The sequence below is a fragment of the Barbus barbus genome (assembly GCF_936440315.1).
Source record: "Barbus barbus genome assembly, chromosome: 7".
Lineage (NCBI taxonomy): Eukaryota > Metazoa > Chordata > Actinopteri > Cypriniformes > Cyprinidae > Barbus > Barbus barbus.
Genome location: NC_136735.1, coordinates 21,251,777 through 21,268,061, shown reverse-complemented (window position 1 = coordinate 21,268,061; position 16,285 = coordinate 21,251,777). Strand labels below are relative to the sequence as shown.

The following is a 16,285-nucleotide window of genomic DNA, read 5'->3' as shown; positions in this document are numbered from 1 at the left end:
ACATGTGGCAAGCAGTGCAAACAACAATAGCAGAAGAAGAAGCCATTACTCACCGTGATTGATAAATGATACCAACTTAACTTACCACTTACCACTGTTACTTGGATGGGTTAAATGCAGAGCACAAATTCCGAGTATGGGTCACCATACTTGGCCACACACCACTTCCCTTTCCCTTTAACTAAAGAATCATGCAAGCACTTGAATACCCCCCCCCCCCTTTACTTGTACTGCACAAAAAGTGGTTCAGTAATGTTTGATGAACTCATGAAAAACGGAGCGAGAAAAAAGTAAACAATAATAGGCGCGAATAGAAATGTGAGTTTTAAAAGTGAACGATCAAATTAGTTAGATTAGTTTGATAGATAATACCAGAAATATGGTGGGAATTTAGTTATATATTATCACTTTAAACAACAGAGCGTGAAAGTAAGGTAAAGATTCAACAAAAAATGCGAAGCTACAATCGCAAACCTCTCAGCAGCACAACAGACAGGAACAGACTTCAACAACACTGGTAATAAATCAATATATTAGAATGATCTCTGAAGGATCATAAGACTCTGAAAACTGGAGTAACAGCTGATAAAAATTCAGATTTGCATCACTGAATTAAATTATATTTTAAAGTATATTAATTATGTATTATATATGTACATATGTATATAACCTCTGACACGGAGAAGAGTGAATAATTATGATTAATTACAATTATTTATATCAGCTGCCAGTAGTAATTGTAGCAGAATTAAATTTCCATCAACTAATCTGTTCGTCCAGCGAACATTCAGTGTAAGTTCATATAAACTCTAGGAAAGGATATTTTTGTTGCCACAGAAAATACTTTCATACAGTATTAGTGCATTAGAGCATGTAGCAAGGGTTGAAATCGTCAAGGGACATTAATTTGCAAGGCAGTATCAGAAACTCATGTAATTTGTGCACTAGAGTTTTATTTACTAAACACTAACACAAACTAGCAGGGGCGTAGCCATCATTTCAAAAGTGGGGGGGACGGAATGTCTAGTGTTATACCTGTTTTTTTGTTGTTGTTTTTTTTTCAGTTAACCCTTGTCTAATTGACAGGTTTTATTTTTAATCATACCTTTTTGCTTAATATGCTTTATGATTATATTATTATATGTGATTATAAAAAAGAAGGAAAGAAAGAGAGAAAAATAAAAAGAAAGAAATACAACAGCTTGTCACTGGGACAGTACCCTTAAAAGGACATCTTTGTACCTTATTTACCCCAACAAGTTTCATAGTTGTACATTACGGTACATATTGGTACTCTAATGTACTAATATGCACCTTTTTGAGTATAAGTTACAAAGATGTCCTTATAAAGGTACTATTTTTTAAGGTATAAGAAATATCTTATCATAGACAATGCTGTAAATAATCTTTACCTCTGAAGCCTCACTGAAACTTTCTGCCTCATTCACTCTCAACTCTGAATTCACTTCTGCCTCTGTCTACAGCAAATAAAGTAGTGTTTGAAACATGTACATACAGGGAATACTGACATACAGAAGAAAATAACTAATTAAGTACACTGCTGGACAATAACCAATCATTTGTATCCTAAATTATTTTTTAACACTTTAGAATGATAAACACATATTCACTATTAACTATGACTTTTGCCTCAATAAACTCTTAATTTACTGCTTACTAATAGCTTGTAAGGTAGTCGTTGTAGTTGTTTAGGTATTAGGTAGGATTATGGGATGCAGAATATGATCATGCAGAATACAGAATTAATATGTGCTTAAGTACTAATAAACAACCAATATGCAAGCTAATAATTACCTACTGTAGTTAAAAATGATAGCTGAGAAGTTTTTCATCATACTAATGTTATTTTTTATTTTTCTATATTTGACTAATTATGTGTTTTCTATGATTGGTCCATATATAATCTTACAAACGCTTGTGTATTAATAGATTTTATACAATATAAAAACAGCCAGGTGTTAAAAGCCACTCTTCTCACCTGTCACTGTGTGTCGTCCTGATTCTGTCCTAACAAACCTAGGCTGACTGTTTCTTGTTCATTCTTGACAACACAAAAACGTCAAATTAGTGCAATAATGACAGAGCAGCCCTAAATGAAGATCGGTCCTGTATCAGTCAGAGCTTGCATACTTGATTGAAATACATCATGTAGAATTGGCAGAGTGTCACAATGCTGCAAACGCTGTAAAATCTCAGTTCAACATTATCTTTATTCTTATTTGAAGGGTTCTGATAACATACATACCTGTTAAAATAAAAGACGTTACAAAAGAGTTACGGAAAAATACACTGAAAATAAATAAGTGCATGTTTGTCCAGGCAGCTTTTTTTTCTCCATATAATGAACATTAAAACTTGCTAATTATTCAACAAGAGCAATAGGCAGAGTCACTCAACATTGTGCAACACTATTCGGATACCACATGCCAACTTACGCTGCTTGACTTCTTCGAACTCATCTCGACCTCTAATGAATGATGGACCGCGGGCGCGAGCCTGGGCATGTCGTGACGTCACAAACTGAGTGCCTGATTGTCATGGAAACGTAAACGTCATGTATAAATTATCTTGTCTCTTTGAATTTTAAATCATTCTGCATTTATATACATTGCTCCATTAAAACCTCAACATGTCGAGAACACAACTGTCCAATGAAAAAGTGCGGGGGACGAATTGACACGTCCCCCGCGTAATCTACGCCCCTGCAAACTAGTCTAACAAACAAACATACATACACTCATGCGTATGTACAAAAGGGGAGGTAAAGTGGATGAATGAAGCCATTAGAGAAACCAAAGAATGCAGTTATGGAAAATGAATCAGAACCACCTGAGTTAAAACCATCAGTGCCGTTTTACAACAGGGTCTACTGACTTCTCTTGGAATATTTGGAGTTGGGATGCTTCCATGCTTCCTGTTCCTACCTGCCATGCTGCTGTTTGTAGCTCCGTGTTGCTTTGTTTATCTGAAGAAATCTCTATCTTACTCTATCTGTTGTTTAAATCACTAAAGTAGAATTTAATTCTCACCATATTTCTGAATTAAAACTAATCTGACATCATCCGCTTTTAATCTCTTAATCTAAACCGTGAGCGCTGCGCGGAGCAGCACTTTAGTACTCCATTAGCCTCTTCTCTCTCTCGCTCTGTTTTTTTCACTCTCGCTCCTTTTTTTTACGAGTCCAATCAAACTGTGGTGGAATTAATTGTGGTGGACTGTGGTGGAGTCGGAATTAACTCTACAGCAGTGTTGGGTGTAAGGCATTACTAAGTAACGCATTACTGTAATTAAATTACTTATCCACTGAAAAAGTAAGGGATTACTGTTCATTTTTAGGTAATTTAATTACAGTTACTTATAAAGTACTTGCATTACATACAGTAAATAATTTCAAAAGTTCTAAAATCAATATTGAATTTGAAATCTAAATTTACCGTCTAAATATAAAATTGAATGCAGCAGCTTTAACCCTCCAAGCGCTCACTTTCAGATTTTCCTGATTCACTTAAATACTCAGATACATATAAGCCTAAAATCAATAGAATCTAAAAAGCTTGAAGTTTCTACTCTTAAATGAACGACTTCAAATCGAAAACGAATATTATATGATTATGTAATCCATATGAAAGCGAGGTACAGTCTTTCCTGTATCTAAAAGCTTGAAGTTCTACTTTTAAATGAACGAATTCAAATCGAAAACGAATATTCCTGATTATGCAATCCGTATGAAAGCGAGGTACAGTCTTTCCCGTATCTAAAAGCTTGAAGTTCATCTTTTATCTAAGATGGCGCCGCAGATGGCAGCTATTGTGCATTGCTCTTCAGTGTTTGTACTGTTTTTGTTTGTTTTTCCTGTTTTTTTGTTACTTAAATACGATCAGTTTTACCAGTGATGACCTGCTGAACATTCGGCAGAACACACCACAAAATCTTTTACCGGATTTTGACTATTCGCACGTTTTGCTGGACATTGTAGTTGGTGGAGCCGTAGCTCTGGTCAAACGCTTCAGGAGGACGCGCAGACAGGGGAAGCGAGCCGGCGCGCTCGTGAAGCTTCGTCAGCGTGGATTTCGAATGCCATTGCCTAGCATCCATCTGGCGAATCTCCGCTCTATACCCAACAAAACGGACAAACTGCTTCTGCTCTCCCGGACAAACAAGGATTTTTCTAACTCTGCTGCTCTGTGTTTCGCGGAAACCTGGCTAAATGGCGACATACCGGACAGCGTACTACATCTGCCTAATTTCCAGCTGATCAGAGCAGATCACGGCGCGGAATCGGGGAAATTGCGCGGCGGCAGAACGTGATTTTACATCAATGAGAGGTGGTGTACAGATGTAACTGTGTTAAAGAAAATGTGCTGTTCAGATCTAGAAATGCTCTTCATTAACTGCAAGCCGTTCTATTCGCCGTGGGAGTTCTGCTCGTTTATTCTCGTGAGTGTCTATGTAACTGATCTTTTATCTTCCCTGCGTTGTGTTGTGGATCAATAAAGCTCGTGATTCAAGAATTCTTCTCTCAGCCTTTTTATTCACTGAGAAAACTGAGAAAACAGGATAACACAGAGTGAGTTGATAACTTCCAGCATATTCGACACTCTTCGTGCTGGCACACGCTGGCCTTTCACACATGAACTGACTCAGAGTAGAATAAATTCAGGAAATATTAAACATAGTTGAATGAATACATCGTCACAAAATCACAACTTAACATGTACCTGAGAAAACAGGATAACACAGAGTGAGTTGATAACTTCCAGCATATTCGACACTCTTCGTGCTGGCACACTAAAATAAAACACGCATATTTCACTCTCTTCATCAATGCCTAGCACTTTTCTTGATATCGAATATATGCTGCTGCTCATGATATATCACACATTTCATAGATAATAACAGATTTAATTACGGCACTACTAAACACACAACTTACCGCTGGCCTTTCACACATGAACTGACTGATGCAATAGGGGCGTACACAGTATTAAGAACCAGCCAGCCAATAGGAAACTGTTAACCCTTTCTCATCAAATCATTTTCCAGTGTGATTATCGAAGAGATCATTATTCGCAAGTGGAGACACACCCATATAACTCTGTTACATTCTCCCCTTCTGAACTCCACTTGCAAACAAATCTAAAAATATCATGGCAAAATACACTCACTAGTAATGACACTCAGGTACAAAGAACATCAGAATTCATAACAGAAATGTATATCTCAACAAAAAAAACACATCAAAAACATGGAATGCTATTCAAATATCTTTAAAAGATGAATGTTGATGAGCATTCCAGTTCATAGACTATTCTTACGAAGAATTAGAGGAAGAAGAGGTTAGCTACGCCCCTCCAAACTCATAGGTCAACATGCCGGTTACATGTATAGTACACTCAATCAACATACAAGCATTCCTTTAAATCCCACCTTGGTATACTGACCAAGTACATTCACAATCCCAATAAAACTAGAAAGAGAATAACAGAATAAGGAAAAAAAACAATCATAATAAAGTAATAATAAAAAAAAAAAATGACACATTTAGATCCAGACAGGTGCATTAACCAGATTGTCTATCTTTTGTACTTGCATTGTTTCTATAAGCCTCACTACCGGTCTGATAAGTCTTCCAGCTCTCGATCTAACTGAAGTCATCAAACCTCCAACATCATTTTTACTGTCAGATTGAACTGTCGCCACAGTAGCTACATCACTTTGACAGTCAACGTCTGATGATAGCCTGTCAAATGCAGTCAAATTTGAATTAATGTCCCGATCAGATTCATTGTCAATCGGACATGCAAGTCTCACAGAGTCTTCCAACTCAGCCAATACCACAGGGTCACTGGAACCATCAATACCCCCCATCATTTTTTGTCTACCAACGTCATCGTCCGACAACACTGACCCCCTTTTAGAACCTCTTGAATATTCAAGCTCTGAAACCCATACCGCTGTTCTCTCATCAGCTGCCGGCTGATGTAAATGTTCTAGCATTTGGGTTTCTTCACTGCCTTCCACTCCCACAGGCCCCTCTACAATGTCATCAGGAAGAGGTTGGAAATTCACAGGTATGATCAAATTACGATGAACAATCTTCACTTGGCCTGTGGAAGAATTCTCAATTTTGAAAGTATTGGTTTCAACATTTTTGTCAACTACAATGTACAGACTGCTCTCCCAGCGGTCGGACAATTTACGCTTGCCTCGCTCTCCCTTGTTCGCCAACAAAACCCTGTCTCCAACATCTACTGGAGCACCCTTAAGCTTTCTGTTATAAAGAGCAGCATGTCTTTTCAGTTGTTTTCCAGCAGTCAACCTCGCAATTGTCACCGCTTGTCTGAGATCTTTCAGTAAATCCCTAACATACTCATCATAGTCAACAACATCATTATCTCGCAAGACTGACCCAAACACCACATCGACAGGGAGTCTCGGAGTTCTGCCAAACATCAGTTGAAAAGGCGCAAATCCGGTGGTCTCATGAATCGTACAATTGTATGCAAATGTCAGTGATTTGAGCATTCGAGGCCACCTTTGCTTCGCAGCAGGGGGCAGTGCTCGAATCATGTTTCCAAGTGTCCTATTAAATCTTTCCACACCCCCATTACCCATTGGGTGATATGGAGTGGTGTGTGACTTTTCCACCCCTGCAACAGACAATAGCTCCGAAATTAATGCACTTTCAAAATTTGCTCCCTGATCGGAGTGAATGCGTTTGGGGAAGCCATATATACAAAAAAAGTTGCTCCACAACTGCTTAGCAACAGCTTTAGCTGACTGATTTGGACAATGAAATGCATGTGCCAGTTTCGTAAAATGATCAGTGACGACAAGGACGTCCACTGACTTATTCCTGCTGTCCTCAGCTGACCAAAAATCGATGCACACAAGCTCCAAGGGTTCAGATGTCACAATATTTTCGAGAGGAGCCCTAGCCTCTGGCTCAGGTGATTTGCCGAAAACACACCTCTTGCAGCATTTGACATAATCTCTCACGTCCGTCTCAAGTTTATGCCAGAAAAAGCGTTGTCTCACCAGATACAATGTCCTTTGTTGGCCCTGATGACCAGCGTCATCATGAGTCCCCCTCAGCACGGCCCCCACCAATGATTTTGGGACAACATACTGAAATGACTTTTTCTTTGACACTACATCCCTCGAAACCCTGTAAAGTATACCAGCTCTCATCTCAAACTTATTCCAGGATCTAAGCAGCCTGACAACTTCCACTGGCTCCTGTTTACGCTCACGACTAGATGGTTTCTTACCCCTCTCCACATAAGAAATCACCCTAGCCAATATGTTGTCGGTCTGCTGCCTCTCTGCCAACTCTTCGCGGGACAGGCTCTTCAGTTTTGGTTGATCTGCAGGCATGACATGATGAATCAACTGAGGTAACAAAAGGTCACAATGTGGGGTAACCAAATTAGACCTTTTTGCCTCCATGACCGCAGACACTTCCATTGCAGACAAAGAACCAGATGGCCTACTTACAAGTGCTTGGGAATGTACTGCCAACATGCCACATTTTGGCTCAATACCAGGCTCAGTGTCTGGCTCAAAAGGGTGTGCAGACCATCTGAAAACTTCTTGCACTTGTGCCCCTTGGACTGCTGATGCGTCCTGCAACAGTAAGTTATAAGGTACCCTTGTAAGGCGATGCAAAGCGCTTTGTTTTACGAATGGCTCTCTACTAAGAGCATCTGCCACAATATTCCTTGAACCAGGTATGAACTTAATATCAAACTGGAATGGCGCCAACTTGGCAACCCACCTGTGCTCGCAAGCGTCCAATTTTCGTTTTGTCAAGATATATGTCAGCGGGTTGTTATCGGTCCATACTGTGAAGGGGCAACCTCTCAGCCAGTGACTAAATTTGTCACATACAGCCCACTTCAACGCAAAAAATTCCAGCCGATGTGCTGGATATTTTGACTGAGCAAATGAAAGGGACTTACTGGCAAAACAAACCGGCCTTGCTGTATCCCCATTTTCTGGTACTTGTGAAAGCACAGCACCTAGGCCACTACTGAAAGCGTCCACCGAAACCAAGAACGGCCTGTTAAAATCCGGATGAGCCAATAAAACAGTGTCAATCAGAGCCTGCTTAAGACGACAAAATGCCTGCCTACAATCATCAGTCCAATCCTCTGCAGTAAGTGTTCTTTTCAACACGTTCTTCTTGCCCTTTTTACGTCTCGGACCGTTAGAGCCAACAGTCAACTGGAACAGTGGCTTTGCAATCACTGAACACTGTTCTATGAATTGCTGATAATATACAACCATCCCAAGAAAAGAACGTATCTTCTGCTGGGATGGGGCACCAGTTTTGTCATCCATAAGATCCGACTCTGTCATTTCAGTAATCGCCTTGATTTTATCAGGGTCTGAGGCCACACCCGCCTCACTGACCACATGACCAAGAAATTTCACTGACCTTTGCATAAAATGACATTTCCTTGGGGCTAATTTCAAGTTATGAGACTTCAGCCGCTCAAAAACCAACTCCAATCTTTGTAAACCCAACTCCTCATCCGGAGCAAATACCAGCACATCATCCAAGTAACAGAGAAGACTCAGGAAATTCTGATCCCCAAAAATTCCGAGCATCATTCTCATAAAAGTCGCAGGACTATTACAAAGTCCCTGAGGAAGACGGTTATACTCATATAACCCAAACGGCGATGTGAAAGCAGTGCATTTACGGTCTTCCTCATGCACTTCAACATTGTAATAGCCGGACGTCAAATCCATAGTGGAAAAGAAAACATTCCCACCCAGTGCAGCTAAAGCATCAGCTTGATGTGGCAGTGGATGAGCATCCTTCACAGTTCGAGCATTAAGCCACCTAAAATCAGTACAAAGTCTTAAATCACCATTTCTCTTCCAGACAATAACAAGAGGGGAAGCGTACTCACTACTGGATTTCCTGATAATTTCTCTCTCCTCCATTTCGTCCAAAGCTTGCCTAAGCTTATCGTACTGATTAGGTGGAAGCCGCCTGTATGGGAGCCTAAACGGATTCTCATCACTCAGCCTTATCCGATGCACATAGCCCTCAGCCTTGCCACAGTCAAGTCTATGTTTAGAGAAAATATCTTCGTACTTCTCAATTAGATCAACAAGTTTTTCCTTCCATTCTAAAGACAACTGACAGGAGCTCAAATCAATATCTGCAAGTCCCAGGTTCGTTAACCTATTACGGAACTCACAGTCTCTCCTGGATACACCAATATCAGACAAACTGCCAGCACTTGAATTGGCAGGAAACCCTACAATGTTGGTATGTTGTCTGATTGGACACGATAACCCACCATTTGTGGCGCAGTCACATGCATCATCGAAGTCTTCCAATGCCAAACAAGGATAAATGTCAGCCAACTTTGCATTACGTCTGAGAGTAATGGGCACCGATGAAGGGTTAATTACCTTAACAGGCACCCATCCATCGGCCCACAACCTCGCCACTGTACGACCAATCAAGATATTTCTGGGTCTTGAGCGGGCTCCGCAATGATGGCACTGCCTGCTGACAAATTGTTTAGATTAGTGAGTTTCGCCCAGACTAAATGCTCCTTTAAGGGTTCAAGTGTTACTGAATTCTTCAGTTTAACTGTCCCGACCTTTTCAGGAACAACTGTTCCGTTCCACCTCTCCACATTAGCCAGCAACTGAATAAGTTCCCCATCCTCAGAATTCTTATCCCCATTAGACATCATTCTTTTCATCAATTCTCCCCGATTCTTCAACTCTTTAATCAGGTGCTTTATCACATTGCTGCCCACAATGATGTCATCAACTTGGCCGTCAACAACTAAGGTTGGAACCTGAACAGAACACCCGTAAACAGTCATGTTTATGTCACACATACCGATAGGTTTCGTTTTTGATCCTCCACAGCCGACCAGTACTACTTGAGATGGAGTCACCAAATCAGTCAAGGCTATACCTGCATCCTGTAACTTAGACATAACCACAGGGCTCACAGTGCAAGCCATTGAACCACAATCAATCATACCTTGAACAGTCAGTGTGTTTTCCAACAAAACATCAGTATAAAACAATCCCTCATGCATTGATAGTTTTTGTGTATTTTGAACTATCACAGTCATATTTTGGTCAATTTCCTCACGCACAGTAGAGTACAGTGATTCTAAATCAACATCAAATACTTGGGGGGTTTCATTAGGCCCTGCATCTCCCCCCACCGCATGCGGGCCATTTAGTTTCCCTGTTGGCCAGGGGGACATGCCGTTGACAAGGCCCCGACACACCCATCTGAAACAACATTTGGGCATTCAAAACGTGTGTGATTTGGGGTAAAACACAAAAAACAGAGCCCATTTGCCCGACAGTGGCAAGTGGTGGTATGGTTAAAATCTCCACATACCTTACATGGGCCCCGTCCATCACCTCTATATTTGGGCCTCGGTCGAACAGGCTTTTCAGCAGGTTGTGTCGTCCCACTTGGAACCCTTTCCAACACATGTTCCAGTCGTGTGATTAGCCGCTCTAAGGATTCAACAGAACTGCAAGCAAAAGACTGCTGAACTTGAGGAGCATTACCTTTGGCTACTGATACCTCATGATTGCTGACTTCATCATGAACAGAAGATTGGACTTGCATAACAATTTCTTGTTTCTGAGCGAAGCATGACAACTGATTTCTAGTATATTTAGTTTCTCTTTGAAATTCATCCAGCCTTTCTTGCACTTCAGCCGCTGTCCAGTGCTGCTGGGGTTTACATCTGAAAATCAGCTGCAATTGGGGATCTGGGCAATGTCTAACAAACATGACCGTCACCTTCTGAGATGGATTATCAAGTTTCTTCCCTTGTCTTTTCAAGCAGTCCTCTGCTACATCAATTGCCCTATTTAACCTTATCCAATAGTCGAACAAACTTTCCCCTTTTAAGGGCAAAGTAGCATAGAAATCAGCTAAGGGCATAGCAGAGTACACGGTGTCACCGAAATGTTGCTTCAGGATGTCAAAAATAGGTCCAGGGCCGGTACTTAAGTCAGTATTTGCATAGTTGCGTAGGGCTATTTTAACAACATCCCGTGCCCTCCCCATTAATCGGCACAAAACCTCTTCAGCCTGACATTCTTGGCTATACTCACGCTTACGCAAGTATACTGACATCAATTCCACCCATTCATATATTGTGCATTTGTCAGAACCATCCCCACGATAGTATGCTGGCTCTTTAACATCAGACTGTAATACCAGCTTCAGATTTTGCGTTTCAGAGGGTACACTAATGCCAGCGTGTTCAGCTCTGAAACCTTCCCCACTTCCCAACACTCTTGATTCCAGACAAGATACAATATTCTCACTGATGGATTGACCTATTTGTTTCACAACAGAGGCCAACATATCCACGGGAACACCTCCCTCTGCAGTGGAAGTCCCTAATGCATTCGCGTCCGACACGTTAACCCCAAGCTGATCAATTGTGCGAGTTTCTCCACAATTTTGAGAAGCTACACGTGGTGTGGAAGTTAGTGGGTAGCCCGTAAACCCTCTAACGTTACCCACAGAAAATGTCACATCAGTCTTATACACCCCTCTCCCTCTGCCCAGGCCTGGTGTGTTAAACCTTTCCATGTCTTCTCAATCTACTGAAATATACCAATATCTGTACCCAGAAATATTTCAGAGAATGTGTTTAGTAAGTAAATTTTGAATAAATCATTCCATTAAATATACTCAGTTCAGTACATATAATCATATAGCAATGTTAGCAACCACCTCGTCTTCACTTCCAAGCTTCACCCCGCGTCGATACTCAGAACTTTGTTTCGCTTGTCCTCCTAAGTCCACTGTGCACAGATGCTCCGACGACCGCCTCGCGCCGATCCTCCGTTGTCCGCCTCACCGCCTCGCGCCGATCCTCCGAAGTCCGCCTCACCGCCTCGCGCCGATCCTCCGAAGTCCGCCTCACCGCCTCGCGCCGATCCTCCGAAGTCCGCCTCGCGCCGATGTTCGAGTTTCCGCCACACGCCAATGCTGAGTGCTGCTTGATATTGCGCGTTCGACACGGGTGCTTAGAAGACCGATCACGGCACCAATGTAACTGATCTTTTATCTTCCCTGCGTTGTGTTGTGGATCAATAAAGCTCGTGATTCAAGAATTCTTCTCTCAGCCTTTTTATTCACTGAGAAAACTGAGAAAACAGGATAACACAGAGTGAGTTGATAACTTCCAGCATATTCGACACTCTTCGTGCTGGCACACGCTGGCCTTTCACACATGAACTGACTCAGAGTAGAATAAATTCAGGAAATATTAAACATAGTTGAATGAATACATCGTCACAAAATCACAACTTAACATGTACCTGAGAAAACAGGATAACACAGAGTGAGTTGATAACTTCCAGCATATTCGACACTCTTCGTGCTGGCACACTAAAATAAAACACGCATATTTCACTCTCTTCATCAATGCCTAGCACTTTTCTTGATATCGAATATATGCTGCTGCTCATGATATATCACACATTTCATAGATAATAACAGATTTAATTACGGCACTACTAAACACACAACTTACCGCTGGCCTTTCACACATGAACTGACTGATGCAATAGGGGCGTACACAGTATTAAGAACCAGCCAGCCAATAGGAAACTGTTAACCCTTTCTCATCAAATCATTTTCCAGTGTGATTATCGAAGAGATCATTATTCGCAAGTGGAGACACACCCATATAACTCTGTTACATCTACATTCCACCGCAAGCGCACGTGAGCACAGCTTTACAGAAACTCGCTGATCTGATCACAGAGAGTGAGCAACAACACCCGGACTCTGTTTTAATCATTCTCAGGGACTTTAATAAAGCAAATCTCTGTGCGAAGTCCCCTCATGCTTCAAACGCTCCACCATCATCCCCGTTCCAAAGAAACCCAAAATTACTGGCCTTAATGACTACAGACCTGTGTTTAAATAGCCAAAGTTACTGAGCTCAAAACTGCCAGAAGCTCGGACTCCCCCCGAAAGGGGAGTCGCAAGGTTTCCACGGTGATGTGTGTCTCCAGGGCACCGATGGTAAAGAGAAGAACCCTCCTTTTGGGTGTGGGAGAAGTTTTATCTGGATCCTGTAACACTCATTTTGGTCAGTTTGACCAATAACAAGGCACATAGCTTCAGCGGGAAAGTGTTTCTTTGTCTCACTTGACACCTCATTTGCATGTTTTATGACTGTTCTGCTCAATCGGTGTAATTCTTTCCACAGTACCGTAAGAATAGTATGATGCATTTCACAAGGTCACAGTGTACATCATTGTTTGAGAAATAAAGAGCAGATCATTTTGATATCAAGAAAGACATCTAAAAGATATTAAACCAGAGATACATTCATACACCTGAATATGAGTGTTTAGAGCTTACTAATACAAATAACGAGTGGTCACTAGGCTAATATAATAAGGAAACATACAAACAACACATGCCTATACCAGATACCTTTGTAACTGATTAATTATGGTCTAAATAAAGGAAATGTCTCTATGCGTGTGTGTTATGTGTGTTGTACTCGTGGAGGTAGTCCACTAGTCAGCCAGGCCGTTGGTGTCTGGTATCGAGGGTCATTTTGTTCTCTCTGGAATGTGTTTGAAGCCTGATGGAGAGAACAGATAGTCAATTCTGTTTTGCATTCTGTTTAGCATCTTTTTGACAGTGGGGGGGACAACCACTGGAAATTTAGCACCCATATAAAAGGTAGAATGTGGGGCCAGGCTGTGAATTATATGCAAAAGGCTAAAAGGGTCTCTTAAGACATGACGTCCCAATGACCATCAAGGATCATAAGCAGATGCTACACTACAGAGCTCTGAGAACCAGAACGACCAGACAGAGAAACCGTTTCTTCCCTCAGGCAATCCATCTCATGAACACTTGACAATAAAACGCGGAACACACAACTCTATAATTTATTCACCACACTTGCTTACTTTTTTATCTATTTTTTTTCATTTCAAATTTGCACATATCAGACCTGTACCCACATAATTGTCTATATTATATATTGTGTTTTTGCTGTTTTGTACATTACCTATTTGGATATTTGTATTATTCTTTATTATCTGTGTCCTGTCCTGTTGCTGTCTCTCTGTTGCATTGTGGAGCTTCTGTCACTATAACAAATTCCTCGTATGTATAAACATACTTGGCCAATAAAGTTCATTCTGATTCTGATTTTAAATGAACAAATTCAAATCGAAAGCGAATATTCCTGATTATGTAATCCGTATAAAAGAGAGGTAGAGTCTTTCCCGTATCTAAAAGCTTGAAGTTCTACTTTTAAATGAACGAATTCTAATCGAAAATGAATATTCCTAATTATGTAATCTGTATGAAAGTAAGGTACAGTCTTTCCCGTATCTGAAAGCTTGAAGTTCTACTTTTAAATGAACGAATTCAAACGAAAAATTAATATTATCTGATTATGTAATCCGTATGGAACTAAAGCGACAGTCTTGCATCTGAAAGCCTGAAGTGTCTACTTTTGAATGTTATCTGATTATGTAATCTGTATGAAACTGAGATAGGCCTACAGTCTTTCCCGTATCTGAGCTCATTATATGCAGTCACCTGCATGCAAACGCCCTCACCTAGATACAAAAAAAAAAAAAAGATTAATTTAATTTTCATCATTTTTGAAAGGAGACCTACTATGAGGAATTTACCTCATAAGAACAACGAGATCTGACATGGCTTTATTCAGCAGAGAATATCATTTCTGTCATTTATTCTTACCTACATTGGTTAACGTGTTATTTTTACACAGATTTTACAAGTTGGGCTTTTCCTGAACATCTTGCCAAACTGAAATGTATTGTTTAACTTTTAAATTTTTTTGTTATTCAGATATTTTGCAGAGTATTTCTATTTGTTAACCAAAGGTGGTTACATTTTTTTATAAAAAAGTAGTTTTAAAGCTAAAAGGCTAAACTATTCTATGTTTGACTGAAATTGAAAGAATAAGGAGTTTAATTTCTATTAAAGTGCATATTGCAGGTAAAAAAAAAATTTCAAATGAATATATAACCTTGTTTGAAAATACCACATGAACCGTTAATGCAGGATTTGAAAGTCAAGTCAAGTCAAGTCAAGTCTGCTTTATTGTCAATTCTTCCACATGTACGGCATGTCCTACATACAGAGAATTGAAATTGCGTTACTCTCAGACCCTTGGTGCATACAGTTAACATTTAAGACACTGACAGTAGACATTCAAATACGGATAAATACAGTTTAAACATATGTACATACAACTATATAGATATGCAAATGAGGACATTTGTAGAAAAATAAAGAAAGAGATAGATAAAGTGGCATAAGGCACATGGCAGATAGAGTGCAAACCAGTTAAATAAAAACAAAACTGGGCAGATATATGTGTATATGTATAGAGTGAATATATATTGTGCAAGAGGAGCTTATCAGTCTGAGGACATTGTAGAAAAATAAAAAAGGAGATAAATAAAGTGGCATAAGGCACATGGGAGAATAGATAGAGTGCAAACCAGTTAAATAAAACAAAACTGTGCAGATATATGTGTAGTGCAAAAAGAGCATATCAGTCTGTTAAAGTGACAAAAGAACAGTTAGAAAAGAAAATGTTTTACAAGAAGGGAGGGCACAAATTTAGATTTAAAAAAAGTGAGGCTTTCCTTGACTGTTCTCAAAAAACATTTTTTTTTCTTAATCGCGTCATATTACGTCACATAAGGGAGTCGTGTGCCGCACTCTGCTTTGATCGCACGCGAGTGTGTTTTCGGTAGTTATTTTTATATCAATTTACCATTGTCATGGTAAATTATTGTGTTTGTGGAGGTTGCACAAACTCCAGCCTGTCAGGACATCGAGTCCACAGGTTTCCTAACAAGAAATAGGACGGTATCTTCCGGCCCTCAGTGCGTTAGTGCAGCTGAAGAGACAGGATTTCATTAATGCATCTGCTTCAAACACCGCGGTGGTGTGTAACTTAACAGATGTGATGGAGGCCAAGTGGAAAAGCATGGTCAGCAGTGAATGTGATCTAAACTTTTGTTTGCTTCTCCCAGCATATGCCGTCTGAGAGAGGAATACTGCAGGTCACCACAGGCTCCACGAGAACACAGCACTGTCATGTCCACTACACCTGCTCCTCTTTCCAGATCCCTCCAGTCAGAGGATCAACATGATGAGGCTGTTGGTGTATATCTAGCACAGCCTTCACCATTTAACACACTTTAACAACACATTAGTGAG

The 16,285-nt window shown here is 40.4% G+C and overlaps 1 protein-coding gene across 1 annotated transcript; it reads right to left on the bottom strand.

The window, feature by feature from the left end:
* Positions 1 to 4,439: 4,439 nt before the first annotated feature.
* LOC306872143 (protein NYNRIN-like) lies at positions 4,440 to 7,921 on the bottom strand. The gene is made up of 2 exons (XM_079420565.1): positions 4,740 to 7,921; positions 4,440 to 4,556 (listed from the first exon to the last, which is right to left on the bottom strand). Exon 1 carries the CDS (start codon positions 7,543 to 7,545, stop codon positions 5,563 to 5,565), a length of 1,983 nt encoding a protein of 660 aa, XP_079276691.1. The 5' UTR covers positions 7,546 to 7,921; the 3' UTR covers positions 4,440 to 4,556; positions 4,740 to 5,562.
* Between the last annotated feature and the right edge of the window lie 8,364 nt (positions 7,922 to 16,285).